We start from the raw sequence: 21388 nt of genomic DNA, 5'->3' as shown, positions 1-21388 counted from the left end.
CACTGATAACGTGTTGACAAAATCGCCTTTGATGCTTAATTTGTACGATTTCCTTGTTATAGCAAGAACTAAACCATCCCTGCAGAAGGGATGTTTACTAAACTCAGCTCCAAGGTCTAAAGTACATATATTTACATAATCTCGCGCCAAATTCTCGGAAGTGAGCTGTGCCCACGAGACCACAATTTCGCGCGCTGAGGCTAAGCTCCGGTCACAAGACAGATTGACAACCGTGCCGACCAATTAGCGGCCGCCTGTGAGTAAGAACGAGCCAATAGCGGAGTGCTTGTAGTTGTAGACGGGCGGGGAAAGAAAGTATCAAAGAACTATTGATTCTGGATTCTGCAGCGGGTTGAGTTTCTCTTGCAAACTAGAGCGGTACGAGGAAAACTCTTGCGGCATAAACTTTATCCGAGAATTTGGACAATCAAACAGGTAAAGCCACGAACTACGTTGAATTTAATAACATACAAACTGTGGTGGATCGTATCGGTTGACCTAGCTAGCTAGCCTGTTTTTGCTAATTTGGAAAGTCTCCCTGCCTCGTTTTTGAACGGCTCTCCCCGTCATTCAAATGCATTGTTCGGGCGACCTAACACCGTTTACATCGTGTTCATTCCCCAACCGAGTTAAAGTAGTGCGCTTGGAGCGGCTGTGCTGACTGACTGAGCGGGCGTGTGCGTGTTTTGTGCCCGTAAGTGTGTGGTCGGGGTCGGGAACGTGGTCCGCTGTCAATGCTACCGGGGCTGGAGGGTGAGCTCCGTGTGTGTGTGATGCTGTTGTGCGCGCTTTTACCTTGTGGTTGCTGTTTACTGGGTGAACGTATAGAATGAACGATGGGCGATCCGCATTCACACCAGTTTGGCCAGTACTATACAAAACTCGATACAAAACGTTTACACGCGAAGGAGAAACAGTTGTATTAAAATAGTTTTCGGTATTTGGCCGTAGAGGTGTGGTTGTGCTTAACGTTTTATATTGCTCTTTTCTTTCTTTGTTTGGTGGTTGGATTACTAAACATGTGTGGAAAGACGGACGTGTCCAGTTTGAACACGACTACACTGGGATTTGAAGGGTTTTAAGGAATCGTCGGACCAGCTGATCTCAGCTGAGCGCTTGCGAGGAGAGACCACCGTGGATAACACAGCAATCGTGTTTAAAACGGGACCGCAAAGGCATCTTCTGTGCAACATAATCGTAGCTGTTGATTCATCATAATCGATGCTATCTGAAGTAATACTGGGTGGTCCCATGGCGTGTTTTATTGTCAGAAACCCGAAGCCACATTGTTTGGTAGCAGCGCCTCGCGCCCGGATGTGCTCTCGGTGGGAGTGGCCTTCGCTTCGTTTTCCCGCACTGTATTTAAATCAGCTTGGCCACGCCCCGAAAAGTCTGTTGGAGGGGTGACAGGTCACTGGGATGGAGGCGCAGCACAATGACCGTTTGAACACTCTATGGACCGTCATCGGGTGGCAGAAGGCACGGAGGAGAGATGTGTAGAGGCCGTGTCAATGTCACTCTAGTAGATAATCACTTTTGATTACTAGCCTCGGCGACTGACTCATTTTTATTTCCACCAGATTGTTATCCCAACCCTCGAGTTATCTTCTATGTTAAACAATATGACCGTTATATGATATAACAGCCACAGCAGTTTTTGCCCTCCATTGTTCAACCGTTTTATTGCATACGTTTTATGGCACAAATGACAACACCAGATGCCTTGACCCTGTTGTCATGTCTGGCTGTGGTGTGAATGGAAATTCCTTGATTTTGTTATGAATCGAAAGATGATATGCAAGTCAATTCAATAACTGTCATTCACAACGTGTTTTTAAAATTTGGGGGAAGTCTAGGGGAAACTGAATCTGTATCCCACTTGGAATATTAATAACCAATACTTGTGAATAGATCATCAACCATCCTTACTTTTGTTCAATAGCAATACCAGCCAGGCAGATGCCATCAACTAACCTTTTGCACATCCCAAGTAGCGCCCTAACACTCAAACCCGCCTTTCTGTTTCTTAACATGGGTGATTTAGGAAACGGCTGTCAGCTTCATTGTCATGATGATGGATGGATTCTGTTATAGCGGCACCACAGCTGTCTGGCTTGTTTTTGTACTATTTTGGAAAACAATGGCTCCCAAATACAAGGAAACAGACGGTGTAAATTTTCAATTATGGCCATTTCCACTATCAGTATTGGGAAACAGACTTTCGCCTGCCTTGTTCTTTTCCAAGATGCAAACGTTTGTATTTACTATAAATGTTTAATCATCTTTCTGCTTTTGCTATTGACGGGTGGGTTGGAAAGGGGGTTCAAAGAAGGGCTAGGGCTGAGCGGCAACCGGTTTGCCTGGCACAGTTCTGTTGCAGCTGCAGGACAGCATCCTCTAATGGTCCCGTTGTCCCCAGGGCTGCTGCAATGTGGATCCAAGTACGGACGATGGACGGAAGCCAGACCCACCGGGTGGACAACCTGTCCAAGCTCACCAAGGTGGACGAGCTGCGCCTCAAGATCCAGGAGCTCTTCAAGGTGGAGCCCGACCGACAGAGGCTGTTCTACCGCGGCAAACAGGTACGTTGAGCTCACACAGCCGGTGACGTGATTTATAGATGATGGAAGAGCTGGAGGGGTGCCATGTGAAACCTGCAGCTGGCAGATAATCGCTGTTGGTTGTGGATTGGATGCCAGTGATGGTTGAGCTGCAGCCGTTGGGTGCTGAAAAGACTCATCTGTTTTGACTTCAGTGTTGCAACATCATCATTCAAGCCTTATTTGAGGACTCAAATGTTGTCGAAGTCTGTGTTGTACTGCTAGTTATAGACTTAAATTGTGTACATGGAATTGTACCCTTATGGTTCAACTTGATGACTAATTACCATGGCCGGCCTTGCTGGTCCCCTGCAGAGTATTTGAAAAACGCAAAGTTGTATGTGGTGATATGAAGGTGCTGTCGTGCTATGATTTGTATGCAAGTAGAATATTAAAGTGTACGCAAATAGAAGCTCATAAAGGTGTTCTTTTTAAAGTGATGGCCAAACAAGGTGCTTTCGATGTTTGACGGAACATAATCCGAAAAAGGTGGGAAAATCTATTGCACTCTCTCATATGTTCAGTTTATCGATTTCCTTCAAGCCAATTTAATGTAATAGATTTACCCAAGCGGGTTACCAATTACCGGTAAAGTAAGTACAAAGTACAAACTACACAAAACAGGTTGGGTGGGGTCAGACCACACCCCTACACGATAAGATGGGTGCAGTGGAGACCTCCTCTGTGTTATTTTATGTTACGTTTTTACTGTAGCCTTCTACTGAATGGTCTGGTAACTTGTGTCACCCAAATCCTGGAAAATTATTTTAAATAAATTTTAAATGGTTATCTTAACATTGTGTCTTGAAGAGGACAAAACTAAACATAGACATTCCAATGGTTTGATATTTATGATGTGTGTAAATGATTTGTTAAACTATGGGCACTCTTACCAGTATAAATATTATTCAATGTCATTGGTGCACTCTACTTGAAAGATCTGGCAATGGGTCATATAGGTCCTTCCCAGTGGTTATATTTCAGGCTTTATTTACTAAATATGCATCAGTGCACAATATAAACACTTTGAATGTAATGTAATTTCCTCTCATCTTGAAATGTTATGCAAGTGAAATTCAACCTTGGCTGTGTCAGTTTGGCAATGAGTTGATGGATATTAATTCACACCTGGTGGTTATATATTATTAGAACAAACGTAAGTTTTCTGTGTTTGTCAATTGAAGTTGCATCAATGGCTCACAGATCCTCAGTCGTGAATGCAAACCACAAAGCTATTGCAAGATATAATGAACGTATTTGGCCAAAAGTCACTTTTCTTTTCTTTTTTAATACAATCTGGACAAAATTCACTGCTTAATTTTTTCCTGTTTCTGTCTTTGATTCTGTTTTAATCAGTGGCGTCAGTCATGTTTCAAAAACCTTATTGTTTAATCTGGATATGTGCGTAGAGTCGTAGACACGTGTTTTAGACCTTGCAATGCATTTTTGCATTGGGGTAGACGGCTGAAAACATAACCATGTTTCTTACGTTTTCTGATGGTACTTCTCACCAAAATCTACAAATGTAATAGAAAGTTTGTGTTTGTGTCGACTTCGATAGCAGGGCCCTTTTTTTTTTCCTTTTTTTTAATGCTCTGTTATGTGTACAGGCATGTCTCATGCAACAAATGGTCAACTGAATTTGTAAGATTGAAGTCTGCTAGCCATGTTGAAGTTTATTGGTCAAGGGTTGTTACAAAACAGTATCTCAAATCCCAAGCAGTCGTTAATTCTGCAACTATTGGATCAGCCGACGGGAAGTTTTGGAGTAGATCTCAATTGTGTCATATTGCATATAAATGCGTCTTTTATATTCTCTGTTCCGGCTCAGACTGTCTATGGCATTGTACTTAATGAAGGAGCAGTCTGTTGGGGATTACTGAGATAAAGTCCCCCTCACCCCAAAGGGCTAACTCAATTCAATTGAAACTTCTGTTTTGCCATTTATCCTCCTGTTAGTTATTACCAGCCAGGTCAAGGGTCACGCCTAGTTTGGAACCAACCCAATCGTTTCTTTGCATCTTCACTGTACTTGACCTTCTTGACCCTCTTGACCCATAGATCTTACTCCAGTCACTAAATGTCCTTTTCTAATGCTTAATGATGACCAATTATCCTATAGCTGAGATGTGACTTCACAAAGGAGCACTAAATCATTTCCTCGTTTCCTAAACATATTTATTATATTTAACAAAATGTGTTGTAGGCAAAATCAGATCCGTCCGAAAGTCATTCACTGCAAGCATGACCATTCGGAGACAAACATACACATGCCATTATACAGAACCTAATTCTCCCTGTGTGTCCAGATGGAAGATGGGCACACAATGTTCGACTACAGCGTGGGTCTCAACGACATCGTGCAGCTCCTGCTGAGGACGGCCGCCCCCACTGCAGAGACGGCGAAGACCAAAGATGCCAAGGAGCCCAAGGACGCAGAGCTGTCTGACTCAGACTCCGGCTGTGGCTCCGCCCAGAGCGAGTCCGACAAAAGCTCCACCCACGGTGAGCCGGAGGCTCCGCAGGCCGCCGGGACCTCCGCCAGTGCCGATACGCAAGAACTCATCGATCCTGGCTTCGGCTTGTACAAGGTAATGGGTCTGGTCATCTCTAATGGTCTATATAGAGTGTTCTGGCTCACAGTTGTATAGAAAAGTCATCATGGTTGGTAACCCAACTCGAGGAGTGACTCTACCTTTAACCTGACCCGAGCAGGGACTGCAACAATAAATCATACCTCGTAATAAACGTGACTTTGAACAAATTATAATGTTGGATGCTTTTGTAAATATTGCATGATCCATTTATACTGTGTATTCACACATAACAACCAATTTTAAGTATCCACAGTAAAACGTGTGAAAAAAGCTTTGTATACTTATTAATCAGACATTCTGTGTTTAGATCAATGAGTTTGTGGATGCCCGGGACCTTAACATGGGGGCGTGGTTCGAGGCCCAGATACTGAAGGTCACCAAGGGGCCGGAGCCGACAACAGAGAAGGAGGAGCAGAGCACACCCACAGACGAGGACATACGCTACCACGTCAAATACGAAGAGTAAGACGCACCTGTACTCTTTAGGTTGATATCGGAAACGTAATTACTTGGCTAGTGATTCATTGGTAGATTGACCTTTTGATTGTGTTAAGTGGACATGCTGTTCATAATCTATATTTTGCAGTATTAGTTAATTATTGTTTTGTTTGTGTGGGGGGAAAGCATCAGCCCTTTGGTGACTTGTGCATTTCCGCAGGGACCCCCTCAAAAATGTAAACTGTGGTGTCCGTCAAGTGTCTACAAATTTCTGCCTGTGAGCTGTACACTGACGGTCCTCCTCCACCTCAGCTACCCAGAGAACGGAGTGGTCCAGCTGTTGGCCAAGGACATCCGCCCACGTGCCCGCACAGTCTACCAGTGGCACCAGCTGGAGCCTGGCATGGTCGTCATGGTGAACTACAACCCCGACGATCCCAAGGAGCGAGGCTACTGGTACGACGCAGAGATCAACAAGAAGAAGGAGACTCGGACGGCGCATGAGATCCACGCCAAGATCCTGCTTGGGTAAGGGCTGCTTGGCTTTGTTGCTTCAGAGGGAAGTGGTGGAATTGTAACAAGAGCAAAAACATACTTTGTTATTGTCCTGTTAGAGTTTTAGCTCAAACTATTCAGAATTTTGAAATCTAGAACTTTGGACCTTTCTGTTCTCTTGATACATTTTCAGTTGGTGAGTTCTTTTGGTCGATTGTCACATATCCGTAGTAGCGCTACGAGCGAGTCCAAATTGTTGCATAGTCGTATACGTTTGTTAGGTAGGTATTGAAATCTCTATTCAGGATTAGAATGCTTTGTTTGGTCCTTTCAGGAAAAAATTTTAATATAAACAAATTCATACTTTTTCTTTTTTTAATGCCCAATTAGGCATGGGCGATATGGCTGAAAGACATATCACGATATAACGTGATCATATTGATCGATATCTAACTATTGATAATTTGAATTACCTAAAAGACTAGGAATTACCATGCTGGATTTAAATACTTCTGTTTAACACTTAATATGACCTTCCACTGTCCTTAATAAATTGATAAATACTCCAATGTCGATACAACAATGAAAAACACTCAAATATTGTAAATAAATATGGAACCGTGTTTGTGAAACAAACTGCTAGGTTCGGTGGTCCAGTTTCTTATCGATATATATATTGAACATGTTTTATATTGATATTGATCACAAGTCTATCACAATACGATAATTTATTGTTTTATTGCGCAGGCCTATGCCAAATCATATTTGCGAATAGGTCAAATTTCGTCTGCCCAATATGTATGGGCTCGAAATTAAAGTCACAATATGCCAAATGTGTGCGTCCGTTCATGTCGGCGTCTGCATTCAACTTGACTAAAATATACAGGCCCCTATTTACTTTTTAATTGAGCAGAACAGCAAAAATGCCCTATTGAGCACCAAGGGAGAGAATACAGTTCACCACGAGTGGTATGAGGGCTGCTGTTGACACAGTTCGCCTCTTTCTTTTTCCAGATATTGTGTAACCTAGTCAAATGTTCTAGAATGTGCTCTACTTGGAAAGGAAAAGTATTTGATAGTGCCACTGCCCAAAGGGGTTTGCAAACAAGCAATATGGACATTTATTGCGTCCCTGTTGAACAATCCTTTTTGCTGAGATCGTTTTATAATCCTTCTCTACAGTGAAGCTGGTGACTCCCTCAACGACTGTAGGATCATGTTCCTGACAGAGATCTACAAAATCGAAGAGGCTGGGGCCCTCGACAACTCGGCTCCAGGATCGGAAAGCCCGCTGAAAAGTAAGGATTTGTGGAATATGCTGCCTATGATATTTATTACGTATTCTATCTTTGGGGAAACGTGAGATGGTTTTGGAAGTTTTTGTGCTGACCCACCTTGATCTCCTCTGTTCTGCAGGGTCCAACGGGCCAGAGTGCAAGCACTGCAAGGACAACCCCAAGAAGAACTGCCGTTGGTGCAACTGCCACGTGTGTGGCATCAAGCAGGACCCAGACAAGCAGCTGCTGTGCGACGAGTGTGACATGGCCTTCCACATGTACTGCCTGGATCCCCCGCTCACGTCCATCCCCGACGATGAGGACTGGTGAGTCAGTTCTTTCAATAACTAAAACCTGCACTGGATGATTCTTCCGATTGACGTCATGACGGTCAATTGTAAAAGCGGTGCTGATGAAGTCAATATTATTAGTAGCACATCACAGACCCACTTATTCAGAGGGTGCTTGGGGGTTTCTGTATGTCAAGGAAAACTGTCAAGCTTCAGAAGCAACACATATGAGGGTGGAAGTGGTAGCAGAGCCTGCAACCTTTATTTATAATATGCATGTGATGGCTTATTTCAGGTATTGTCCCGGTTGCCGTAATGATGTAAGCGAGGTGGTGAGGGCTGGTGAGAAGCTGAAGGACAGCAAAAAGAAGTCCAAAATGGCGTCGGCCAGCTCCTCCAGCCAAAGAGACTGGGGAAAAGTGAGTTTCCCCAACACATTTACGGATAAAACATGACTACTGTAACATGTAATTTCTAATAATCAAACCAACTGATGGGTGTTTTTCCTCTACTTTCAGGGTATGGCCTGTGCGGGTCGCACTAAACAATGCACCATCGTGCCGTCCAACCACTATGGCCCAGTGCCTTGTGTCCCAGTTGGCTCCCAGTGGAAGTTCAGGGTGCAGGTCAGTCAACTTGACCCTCGTAGCGAGTGGCAGCCATCAAAGCTGAAGGAGGAAGTGATTATTCTGAAGGCAGTTAAATTGGAAAGGGAATTCTTATCCTATCATCACTTTGTTGCTATTTTCACTTCCTAATGCTGACATCTGGTTGTCATTAAAGTGATTAACTTTTTTGGGGGGGCATGATTGCCTTGTTTTAATTTGCCTTCAAAGGCATAATTTAGAAATTCACGGACATGCTTTGATTTTATACAGGTCATCTAAAATGCATAGACGACAATACCATTATATATTTAAACAAATCGGTCAAAAGCTGCTTTGTCTTTATCTTTAAGCAGCTGCAGACATTTTACTGTTTGACAAAGTGCCCGTTTCTTCTGAGCTTTCAGTGTATTTTCTGTGTCAAGGTGAGTGAGTCTGGTGTCCACCGGCCCCATGTTGCTGGTATCCATGGAAGGAGCAACGACGGAGCCTACTCCCTGGTCCTAGCAGGAGGCTACGAGGATGACGTGGTACGCTAAGCATGGTTCATTACTATTGATAATGAAGATTTGAATGATACCATTTGGAGGATCCCTGTTTTCAAACATTTTATTTTATCTGAAGCATCTTTGATACAGTGGGTGCATGCATTCTTGGCATAGGTGGGAATTAAACACTCAACCCTTGTAGTTTTTGTCATGTACTTTCAGTTTAGCTAGACTTCTCCCCAAATGAGGATGATAATATTTGTGAAGTAATCGTCATTGACATGGTTGTCTACATTCTCCCAATAAAGCCCTTATTGGGTTGTGGAAGTTAGAATAGTTGCTCTGCTGCGGATTCTCAGCCAAGTTCTTTGATGGATTCCACACTAACCACAGCTTGCCTGAAAGGGTTCATAAAAAAGAGGCCAAACCCCCCAGGGCCTGTATTTAGTCAGTCCCTTTGGATACGATTATTTACGGCTAGTTGTCCTTTTTAACTTTGAGATGACCAGTGCTGGTATTTTGATATTTGTTTTTAAACTGAAATGAGCCTCAATGCAAAGTAAGTAGCGCTACTTAAGGGGACCTGGTTCTGATGGTTCTGTGTTCTTGCTCCTGGTTCTAGGATGATGGTAATGAGTTCACTTACACTGGATCCGGAGGACGGGATCTGTCTGGCAACAAGAGGACCGCCGAACAGTCGTGTGACCAGAAACTCACCAACATGAACAGGTGTGTAGTTGCTGTTTGCCATAGCCGCTAGCTTGGGTTCCTATAGCCGCTAGCTTGGGTTCCTATAGCCGCTAGCTTGGGTTCCTATAGCCGCTAGCGTGGGTTCCTATAGCCGCTAGCGTGGGTTACTATAGCCGCTAGGGTGGGTTACTATAGTCTCTAGCTTGGGTTCCTATAGCCGCTAGCTTGGGCATTTTCCTTAACCCAAATACTTTTTGTTTTGGTTTGGATACCAGGGCGCTGGCTCTGAACTGCAACACACCTGTGAACGATAAGGACGGGGGGGAGGCAAAGAACTGGAAGGCTGGAAGGTCTGTCCGAGTGATTCGCAGCTCCAAGGGTCGCAAACACAGCAAATACAGCCCAGAGGACGGCAACCGCTATGACGGCATCTACAAGGTAAGCGTTGGCAGTCTTCTCCAGGGATCCTTGCTGTCTACATGTCCTGTGGTTCTGATTGGGTTCTGGGTCTTTGCGTTGAGTTAATGTTCTACATATATTTATAGTTATATTTATTATATTTTCTATGGACAGATTTACTTGAACTGCAAAGTGTCTCCTACATTAGTAATGACACTTCATAACATGTTAAGATGTATACATACTGCTGAGTTTAAGAAAAGGCCAGACATCCGCAGCATTGGTGTTCATTTGACCTCGGTCTTCGTATCTCCTAGGTTGTGAAGTACTGGCCGGAGAAGGGGAAGTCTGGTTTCCTGGTGTGGAGGTACCTGCTGAAGAGGGACGATGACGAGCCAGCACCCTGGACCAGAGATGGCAAGGAGCGCATCAAGAAGCTCGGGCTCACCATGAATGTGAGCACACATGATTAGATAATGCTTGAGCTGGACGTAGGGAGGTAGAACCAGGAACTGGTGGCTGGACAACGGTGTAGAAAGTACACCGGTATGAATTTGCAGTCAATCCGTTGACTGTTAAAAAGGATGTCACCCATTGGTTTATGCACAACCGTTATGAGGAAAGTTATTGGTGCTGTCATTGCTTGGGCTCTATATTTCTAGTTTCTGAAACCAGCACTGGAAAATATATATATTGGGCACATTACTGTGAGGCTGCAATGCAATTCCTATCCTTTGTCTATGGCCAAAAGTCACTAATATTCAATCCTTAACTATCTAATTACTGGAGAATGTAAAACCGGACCTCTAAATAAAACCTCTTGGAGTTGAACAAGCTCCTAAACCGTATTATTAATAAATGTATTTCTTCCTCACATTTGTTCATTTACAATGGTGACCTGTATTTTTGCAGCCAACCACTGTGAGCACCCTATAGGCTGTTGAATGAACTATAGATCAGCTGCCTCCCCATTGGCTTCTTGACTGCCACTTTTATTGAATGAATACCAAATCCATGTATTTGGATGTATTTATTGGATTGGTTCCTCCAAGGCAATGGCCATCTTAAAGAGAACCCAGCAGGCTGAGGATGTCTTGATTTACATATATATTTGTTTGTGTCCTCCCCAGTATCCAGAAGGGTATCTTGAGACCCAGGCAGCGAAGGAGAAGGAGAAGGAAAACAAGAGTGAGCCAGAGGAGGAGACCCCCACCAAGGGCAAGAGGAAGAGGAAATCTCAGGGTACAGGTGAGCCAGATGAGAACCACGATCCACTTTATTGGGAATACTGGCTATTTAACCCACTTAAAGAGATAACCATTACCATAATGATAAACTTCCATAACAGAACAATTGGCCTGTGGCCTTCTCCACTTTTACCCAATAATAATAATAATAATAATAATAACCACCATTTATCTAAATGAAACATAATTACATCAAACAAATAAAAGGCATGTAACTACAAGAATAAAGTATTTCTGTGCATATTCACAGCAATACTGATTATAATGGTGACTTAAGTGATTCCCACAATGCCATTAGATCCCTCTGACCATGGAAAGTTTGATAACATTAGTCTAATGGATTTTTTACTTGATGCGTCTGCTAGATTCGGCCAAGTCCTCCCCAGCCAAGGGAACCCCTAAGAAGATGAAGGTGGAGGTTTACAAGCTCACCGGGGAGCAGAAGTCTCTGATTAAGGAGGATGAGGCCAACAAGAAGATCTGGGTTGAAGCCAAGCAGTCACTGGCGCTAGGGCCGGTAAGAATCCATTACTTTATATCACACACCTGACTGTCTATAGGCTGGACCAATAATGACTTGTCAACATTTTTACAGGCAGTCATTTTCAGCAATAAAACTTTATGTATAGGTTGGAATGTTTCTATTGCTGTCCTTTGTACACACAACTGTGCATGTGTAACAATACTGTGGGATCTTTCTTCTGCAGAAATTCCTGAACAAGGTGGAAGAAATGTTCTTGTGCATCTGCTGTCAGGAGGTGGTCTACCAGCCCGTCACCACAGAGTGCCAACATAACGTCTGCAAGGTAGGATCTGCTGCTATCTCACCTGCTTCCGCTTATCATGGGATCTGCTGTCAACAGTGCAGGAAGTGTGTTCCATGTCAAATATGCATGAGGACCAGCTGATTTTGAGCAGATGGGTTAATGGGGGGGATCATGTTGACGTATTCGATGCTGACAAAGTTTAATGATAAGATTCATTCACTTTTATTATAACATTTTGTGTCAATTTTAAATTGCATTTAAATCAGGGTACACTTGAAAACAAGAACTCTTTCTTATTGCGATAAACTCAGGATAATAATGCTTTCATTGATGAACAGGTGATCATATGACCTAGTGCGTCTTACCTCCCACAACCAGCCTTTTTAGGGAGAGTAAATGCCACATGTTTAAATCACTGTCTCTTCCACATGTAATGTTGAGCTGTGGCAGGTTACTAAGGGAGGAAATATGTTTTCTTCCAGGAATGTCTGCAGAGGTCTTTCAGGGCCGACGTGTACACCTGCCCCGCCTGCAGACACGACCTGGGCAAGAACTACACCATGACCATCAACAATCCACTGCAGGTCATTTTGAATCAGTTCTTCCCTGGATACAGCTGTGGACGATGATCACACCTTCCTTCTGCTCCAGGAGGACGCGCAATGAACTGAAAAAGGGGAGACGTTCAGTAGAGGCAACAAAGAATCATTTTTTTCTCTTAATATATATTTTTTACAATGAAACTAAGTAATTCGGGTGGATTTTATTGCCATCTCCAGTTAATTCTTTCTACTTTCCAGGTTTTTTGGCGGTTTTGTTATCAAGTGTGGTTAACTTTTTATTGAAACTGCATTTGAAACTTTTGTACATGTAATCCTAGTCCGTTATGGATGCCTATTTTTTAACCTCACATGCTTGGCATTATTTGTCATTTAACAATAACAAATACACCTCTTCATGTTTGCCATAATGTAACTCATGGTTGCAGTACAACAAAGTTCCTCTACGTGTAAACCACACTCCCTCAGAACGCCTCTCTAGCAAGTCCAGGTGGTTGCCAAACTTGACTTTTTAGACGTTGAATTTTTGTACAGTTTTTGTTCTTTTGTATATGGAGCTCTCTAAACGTTAACCCTGTCTGCCTTTCCGTTTTTGGATGCAAATTGAGACCAGATTTTTGCAATCAAGTTTTTTGTTCTTATGTTTTTAATTAAAGGATCACATGGTTGTTTGTCTGTGCATTAGGCCAGGTGCTGGTGAATTTTTTCCCTTGCCTGTATTTATTCTGCAATGCCTTGTCATTTTTTCCTTTTTATGATGCTCAAGCATTCGCCGTTGGCAGATTACATCCCTGAAGTCCATTTTATGGGTGTAATCGCAAAGTTGTCCGAATTCTACTGCAAGCTTCCAGAACTGGACTAATGTGGGCAGATAATCCAACTTTCTAAATGTTCCAATTGTCCCTGACCATAGATTTATAGCATATCATAGTTTGAACATAATTTCAGCATACTTTTTTTTTTTCTTATCCACAATTTTTTTTTGATGCGATTAACCCAAATGTTTCTGAAAGCACTGTCCAAATGCCATTTACACATTTGTCTGAAGTTCCCATCAAACATAATCTGAATAATTGTATTCCTATAATCAATTTGTTGGTGCTTCACAATGTTTATCTTTTTTTATTTTAGAATTTTATAGCATTGGAAGTTTTGTTGAAAAAGTTGCATGCATTTGATTACTTAGGAAGAAAAAGAAAAGTTGTCTACCACTCTAGAGTAATGTTATCCCACTGTGTGACCATCCCCTCATGCATTTGCCTTAACTGACTGCTGTGTAAACCAAGGGCTAGAGTCTGACCAAGGTCAGCATGCAAAATGCTTCATCAAGAGGGAAATGTGGCGCTGTAGACTGTGTCCCTGAAAGAGTCAAATGTATTTGAATATATGAGCTGAATATAAATCTATGATACTGAATCCATATTGTCCGTTGGAGAGGGAATTTGTTCTGGTTCTTGGGTCCCTGGAGGATATTAGTTTTATTCTTAACCTAATTGGGGAACCACTGAGTTGACCCCATTCAACGGCGTATGCAATATAGTGTACTAAAACAGGAATGTTAAGTTTCACCTCACTTTTTGTATTTGGAACAGTCCTCATTCCGTTTAGTGTAGGTTTTAAGCCGTTTTTTTTTTTTTGTAACTTACATTTCAAACTTGATGGTTAACCAAGCAACTGACTGGTTCTCGTTATTGCTCACCAGCGAAGCTCATTGTACCACTCGGGTACATTTATTACATGTATAATGCTTGCAATATATTTCTTTAACCAGCAGTGTCAGCATATCCATGTTGGTTCTAACAGTTTGTTTTTAATGTCGGAGTTTGTCGGGTTAAGTATAGTGCACTTTGGGGACCCATGAGCTGAGCGTTAAGGCTAGAGGCTGCAGATATTGGTAATACCTCAAATATTTACGAAGATTTGCATTGACTGGAAACTGTATATTTTCTTAAATTGTATATTTTTTAGTCCCACTTTTAGTTTCGATATGTAGGTTTAGGATGCTTTCTACTTGCACTTGTTTGGTGCAAATTGTAAACGCGTTCAGTCTTTTATACAATAAAAATGTAAACATGATTGTGTTCAATTCATTTGCAGGTATTGGATATTTTAATGGTAATTGATACTGCATCGTTTTGGTAATACAATAACTATCTTGTCCGAGATACTTGGGATACCACGCCAGCATTTAATTTAAATATATTTGTTTTGCCCTCCAATTAAAAACAAGGTTATGCTCCTAAATGAAAATAGGGTTTACGTGCACGACGTGTAGGCGAACATGATTGTGGGGCATCAGCAGTGAGTAACTAGAGTCTTTGCTATTGGTTTATCCAGTGGGCCATCAACAGAATGCACCATCGACAACGCTGGAATCACCTCGGAGAATGACATCACTGGTACCCTTGAGCCAATGGCGATGTCGTATTTCATAAGTGGGCGTGGCGTGTTCCCGACGGAGGCGCTAGCTAGCTATGCTAAAAGATAATCGATCTTAGTACATTTTAACAAAACGAAAGCATTCTAATTGGGTTTACGCAGAAAACACGGATCCAACAGCAGGAGGTAACGCTACCCGGTGCATTGACAATTGGTTTTACTGTCCGTTTTATCTATGTTTTTGCTTGGTAAACGAAACCGTCGTCGCGATGTTTTGTTGACTTTATTAATGCAGATATAGGTTCAGCTAGCTAGGTGGCTAAAGTTAGCATGCCTTTGAAACCATGAGATATGTAGCTTCAAGGCGTAAACGTAAAATGTACCGGGGCATTTTTTGGAGACAACATTCGTACGGGTCGTATGCGTACAAACACATACCCATATAAAGGGAATCGACTGCGCTATTGGAGGAAATCGCTGCTAAAAGACTGCTATGCACAGCGTTGTTCATACATGGCAGCAATGCCAGTGTGCGCCGTTCAGACCCTTTAAGCCCAGGGACGGGGATGCACGAGTAAATCACCTCACTACCAAATGCAGCACATTTGGGTGGTTTAACGCGTTGGTGACACGATAAGCACGGGTTTGTTGGGGTATATCTTTAAAAACCCTACAAGCCTTTATCCGTAGGATAAGTTGGGTGAAGCTGCGTGCAGGCCCGCTTTCTGTTGCCTTGTCCCGTCCTTATTTTGGATTACACAAAATGCATAGTTGTGCGTGAAATGTTTTACACAGTTGTCTGCTGCACGAATGGCCATAGATCTTTGCATCTGTATAATTCAATGTCAATGAGCTTTTCCGTTGTACAAAAAACTATTTGTGACAATACATAATATGCATATCACCGTTACGATGCAATTTAAAATACCCAGATGTCAGCCATGTATACTTGATTAAAAAACATTTGGATGTTTTAATCTGCCAAACAGCACGATGTCACGCTATGTAGATTGCATTATATCTAAATTGGGTGTAAAACGACATATCCCTATGAAATTGAGAAGTTATACTTTAGTAACCTAATTTGTAGGCGATTTGCTGAACTTGTCATTGCAGTTCCCACAATCCATGTTTCCCAATCGGTCTTAGTGTTCAGTTGTGAATTGTGTCCCAAGTGTAAGAACAGCAAATATTCATGTTTTTCACATTTTCACTTTTATGCATGAAGTTATTATACACAGTGCTCACTCATTAGCTGTGCAACAATGAATTCATTTGGGGCATATGTGTGGTAAAATGTCGATTATTTGTTTGTTGGAAGGATGGATGTTTGTGTGTCAAAGCGGTAAGGGAGCGTATGCCATTCAGAATCCTGTATTCTATGCCTAGCACTATGTTTATCTCAGCACCGTGACGTGACCTGAGGTGACTTCTTTCTCGCCACGTTCAAGCAGGCCTATTTACAGATTACTTTTTACTCACTCTTTTCACTCTATAATACGCTATCATAATCTCACTGTAATTCATTCAGCCAAACACCGTGTAAAATAAATTCCAAGTAACTTTAACACAATGCAAGCCAAATTGTTAATTGCATGTAGCTACGTTTTTATCTGCACAGCGATACATTCCAACAATCTCAATTTGAAATTCCGACCATGAGAGGGCAGTATTGAGCACGCTACGGCCACGTTGGATTTGTTTACATCTTCATGTTGGACTGTAGATCCTTAAAACAGGTTGAACAAATATGAATCCATTCCATATATTACTTCAGTTTAAGGCATTTTTATAGTGAGTAGATCAGACTATGAATTAAACAGTAAAGCTTTTTTAAATTGAATTGAAATTGAGTAGTAACTGGACCTTTTAAAAATGGTGCAACATGGATGTGTGGGCGATCTGGGATGTGAGGGCGATCTGGCTGAAACATCTGGCTGGCTAGGCGGGTGTCCCCTTCCTCCCTCCGTTCCATGTGTGTCCCTCCCGAAGCCCCACGCTTGGTGTTAGTGGACGTATCCCGGCGGACGAGCATCGTTGGTTTACCAGTAGCTGCTCCCCTGCTAGAACCTCCAAACAAGCTCAAGGCCCATTTGTAGGAGAAACGTAGGGAAGTCAAGCTCCAAGACTTCTGACACATCCAAATGAGGCGCTGCACGTGGCAGTCTGCCGTAATTAAAAAAAAAAAATAATAAATAAAAAATGGTGCAACATTTTGAGGAGAGAATCTTCGGGTTGGTGAGGGGTGTCACATGCCACTGCCTTTTTTTGCGACTTTTTTGTTTGTCATGTTTGGATTGTCCATGCCGGTAATTTGCGACATGACAGTCACTGCCCTCTAGAGGATGTATTGAGTAACATCCATACCAATGCTGAAAGCGGACGGAGGTATGAAGGGTAGTACCGGAGACAACGTTTGGTATGGATGGACGAATTTTGTTCGGATCCGTAGGTATGAATCAACCTTTAAGGTGCGTTCACACCAAAAGCAAAGCAACTAATCTACTCGAGTAACTCGGGCGAAGTTACTTACGCAAACCGCAAACCTTTCTCGTGCGAGTGGGGGCTCAAAATGCCGGAATTGTCGTTTAAGCCACCTGCGCCCCCTGCTTGGCTGCTAGAAAAAGCCATCCATCTAGTGGCTGTATTCTGCAATTGCAATAATTGGCTTGGCGTAATTAAATTCCATTCACCCTGACCTTTCGTGCATTCCACCACTTTAACATGTATGTTATGTTTAACCAGGTGTTTTACCCAGGTTTCAGTGACCATTGTCTGCGGCAAAGTCTGGGTCCAATTGGGAAAAATGGAATCAACCACACTTGCGACCGCATTCGGCTCTCCATTGGACTGACTGTGTTCGAGTGTACTACTTGAACGAGTTGCGACCTAGTTGCGTGCTCTCTCTTCATCTCTCTATTGCAAACTCTCTCACCCACCAGTTGTGATTGTAGCCTTTCAGGTACTGAAATACTCGCTAGTACCGACGTAACGTGGTTGGTATCATTATATTATCATCATATACCCAACCCTAGTGTTAATAATTATAATATTAAAGTGGACTTGTATAGATAAACAAACAAAAAACAAAGCCTCTGCATATTGCATTGGTTAATGTCTTTGACTCCTAGCCAAAAGGTGCAGGGTTAGATCCCCAATGACTGTAGGCATCAGCGAGCAAGTCGCCCAACTCCTACCTGCTCCTTAATGCCATGTTCCACAACATCATCGTCATCGGTTCAGTTAAATGAATCTCCCTTGCAAGTGTTCCAAAGAAAACACAAATTTCTCTATGTATTTGGTCTTGGTCTGGTTTTTGTGTTCCTATGTTCTGAATTTGGCTCACTGCAAACTGACGATTATTTTGGTTGCAACTCGCATGTTGCTTGTGGTTGTGGGAATGTTTCAAGTTGTCCTCTTTCCAACTGTATGGAATAGGGGGTGTAAATCTCTGGTTTCATCACGATACAATATTAAATCGATTAAGTGGACAACGATACGTTATTTGCTGATATCAAAAGTCTGCTGCGATACGATTTGGATTCGATTCAGGGGCATGCGATCGATATGAGACGATATCATATGCCCATTTAACACAACCTCTTACATTCACATCAACTCACAAAAAACAACTTATTTATATTTCATCATTTTATTTCTTTGCTCTTCCTCTTCATTGCTCTTCATTTAAAACAAAAACAATCAATTTATAATACAAATAATAAAGTGCCACATTGCATTTGAGTGCAAAAGGTTTTTTTATGGCTTAACTTAAAGAGCCTGTAATGATCTTTCATTTTGAACATGGACCATTCCCAACCTATCTGTGTGGATAGTTTTCTTCTAAAAACATAACATCCCTCGGAATCATCTTGGCTGTTAGGATAAGCCGTCCGTGTTGCCAGATTGGGCTAATCTTCCTGCCCAATTGGGCTACTTTTAATTATGTTCGCTCGCTGTCGCTGCTTGCCTCGTTTAACTGGTGAACAGATACTGTACGTGAGTGGCTTGGTGCACTTGCGCAGAAAGATTTTCAACAGCCGCGCAAGGAGTTTGTCAAAATTAAAGCGTATAATACAGCGATATTCATCAATGTTTGGGCATTGCATCGATGCAGTTAGATCATCCGCCAATCAATCGATGTATCGATGGATCATTACACCCCTAGTATGTAAATGAGACAGCTGAGCTCCTTCAGCATAATTTAAGGCTATGTTGAAGTAGGGTTGGGTATCGTTTGAAATATTTTGATTCCTGTAAACCGATGCCTGTTCCTAAACGGTTCTGAAATCGATACTTTTTAATTTTAATTTTTTTTATAGAAATGCCTGTAGGTTATAAAAAAATTGTCTCTTTGTTTATAGTTTCATACACTGCTTTGGTGTGAAGCACTTAAATGTGTCACTGAATTTGAAGTAGTGCTTATATCTCCACCTTGGATTGCTCCGGACTCGACGTCTCTGCTGCTTCTTCGAATCTGTTTGGTGTGTGTGTGGTGCGTGTGGCCTGGCTTGTGTGTAAAAACACTGGCTCCGATTGGCTACCATGAAACATGACTCTGCCATAGCTAATCATATCGCTTATCTCGTTGTTAACCCACCCGGTCTGTCCTCACTAGCAGTTTGTGTGTGGAGCCAGGGGTGTGTTTGGATTACGCAGTTTATTAAATCAATTCATAGTAACGCACCGCATTTGTTGTAACGACGGAAACCGTAATTAGTTTGATTACCCCGTTACTGAAAAAATAACGGCGTTACCTAACGCCGTTATTTTAAACAGCGTTATTCCAAACACTAAGTGTTTAATCAAATTGGAGGTATTTCCCCCCCCTTACACAAAATAGTTGTATTGCACTTACGTGTGCTGCTCATTGTCATTTTTTGTTTTAGTAAAGTAAAGCCATACTTTAGAGTGTTTTACTTTGAATGCCTTTCTAAAATGTTTTTTTTAAACTTTGCCTTTATTTTCTATCTATTTTACTTTTTACTTAACTATTGTTTTCTTTTATTGTATGACAATGTTTATATGTGAAGCACTTTGAGTCTGCCTTGTGTATGAAAAGTGCTATATAAATAAAGTTGCCTTGCCTTGCCTTGCCTTGAACATGATGGCTGCAGCTGGGCAGCAGGAGAGGAAAGTGCTCTGCATTTTGTCCGACCACAAGAGGGCGAGAGGATTGTTGCGGCACAGAAACGAGGCACCGAAAGAAATGTAGTCATTCAGTCCGGGTAGAATCGACCATGTTGCCCCCAGTACCACTCGGTACTCGGTCCTCGGTACCCAACCCTAGTTGAATGTTGATGATCCCAACCAGTCTGGGCCAGACTTGCTTTATGGACGTCTCAAAGCTGCTTCGGCTGCTGTTATAGGCTGTTTCTCTAGTCTATTTCAGTTGGTACAGTTGTGGTACAGTTGTACAATGGCAAGCAAAGAGAATATTTGGAAATGCAGGAGGCAAGGACGGGTCAGTGTTTCCCACAGACCAGGTAGCAATGTGTGGCAGAGTTGTTGAGGGGGGGGGGGTATTATCGATAATAGAAAATGAGGATCATTTTCTTTCTCGTGTGTCTCGTTTTTCGCCCGTGCCTAAAACCAGCACTGCTTATAATTAGGGATGTCCGATAATTATCGACCCGATAATTATCGGGCCGATATCAGCAATTATGACGTCATCCCGATAAACCTGATAAAATTATTCATAGCTCCGATAATACAATATATTTTTTGTTAAAAAAATGCGGTGTGGGTGGATTTCTGTAGGCTCCTCCCGTTTTGCCAGTACTGTGGTACGACTGATAGCGTATGGTTTAGGAAGAGGGAGTTTTTCACAAATCCAGCGCTCCCTTTCTCATGCCTGGCTGTGACGTAGTCACGTAACTTTCAGAAGCAGCATGTTAGTAAACAAACATGGCGTCGGTAGTGTGGGACTTTTTCAGTTTCGGAGGAAAACAGTTCGCTTGCTATTTGTAACAAATGAAATGCAGAAGTTCCACAAGGAGGGAGAAGGGTAACAAGCTATAACACATCCAACCTAATAAATCACCTGATAGATACATCACCACCGCTACGATGGTTTGTTAAAAGCCTACGAGGACGCGCAAGCAGCTAGAGCTGCTGCGAATCCAAAGCCAGCTGCAAAGGAACCGGCGGGGCTTGTACCTATTGACGAGGCGTTTGCAAAATTAAAGAAGTTTGACAGAGATGACCCAAGGGCTCAAGCGATCTCTAACTTGATCACAGAAATGATGGCACTTGACGACCTGCTTATGCTTACACAATATCAGAGAATATCCTCGTCAGTTCGGCCGCGGCGCAATTAATGAATAAAGATCATATAATGAATAAAGATCATAAACATCATAAACTGAATGGCTTTACAAAAGTGTTCTGAGACACGGCTGCGAACCGGCAACTTTCAAAAAAGTAGTGATGGTTCCGTGCCGCTGCCGTATCCAGTGGAATAGCCTACATTGACTATAATGGTTTCTAATTCGGCAAACGTTTTTATTGCCGTGCCGCTTCCGTGACGGTTCTGGTGGAAATTGCCATTCACTCA

General features: G+C 42.4%; 2 protein-coding genes across 2 annotated transcripts in view; both read left to right on the top strand.

Moving 5' to 3' along the window:
• The first annotated feature begins 317 nt into the window (after window positions 1-317).
• On the top strand, window positions 318-14529 carry uhrf1 (ubiquitin-like with PHD and ring finger domains 1). Its single transcript, XM_084473253.1, has 17 exons — window positions 318-435; window positions 2420-2582; window positions 4910-5191; window positions 5505-5659; window positions 5948-6163; window positions 7313-7428; window positions 7547-7733; window positions 7993-8116; window positions 8216-8323; window positions 8728-8832; window positions 9413-9519; window positions 9756-9918; window positions 10197-10334; window positions 11010-11127; window positions 11492-11643; window positions 11834-11932; window positions 12376-14529. The coding sequence occupies exons 2-17, from the start codon at window positions 2430-2432 to the stop codon at window positions 12520-12522; spliced, it is 2370 nt and encodes a 789-aa protein (XP_084329379.1). The 5' UTR covers window positions 318-435; window positions 2420-2429; the 3' UTR covers window positions 12523-14529.
• A 376-nt stretch (window positions 14530-14905) lies between these two features.
• The window catches only part of kdm4b (lysine (K)-specific demethylase 4B), a 48318-nt gene continuing 41835 nt past the window's right edge, over window positions 14906-21388 (top strand). The window contains exon 1 of the mRNA XM_084473354.1: window positions 14906-15018. The gene's annotated coding sequence lies outside the window, so the exon portion shown is untranslated. The remainder of the gene's footprint in view (window positions 15019-21388) is intronic.

This window comes from Micromesistius poutassou (genome assembly GCF_964030765.1).
Source record: "Micromesistius poutassou genome assembly, chromosome: 9".
Taxonomy (NCBI): domain Eukaryota; kingdom Metazoa; phylum Chordata; class Actinopteri; order Gadiformes; family Gadidae; genus Micromesistius; species Micromesistius poutassou.
The sequence above is the reverse complement of the archived record's forward strand: the minus strand, read 5'-3'. Positions and strand labels throughout refer to the sequence as shown.

What these genes read in the sequence shown, in the direction of transcription:
- uhrf1 (XM_084473253.1), top strand. Translation starts at nt 2,430, where the DNA reads ATGTGGATCCAAGTACGGACGATGGACGGAAGCCAGACCCACCGGGTG. An exon ending in TACCACGTCAAATACGAAGA is followed by an intron (nt 5,660 to 5,947) that starts GTAAGACGCACC and finishes CCTCCACCTCAG; the next exon opens with CTACCCAGAGAACGGAGTGG. An exon ending in CACGCCAAGATCCTGCTTGG is followed by an intron (nt 6,164 to 7,312) that starts GTAAGGGCTGCT and finishes CCTTCTCTACAG; the next exon opens with TGAAGCTGGTGACTCCCTCA.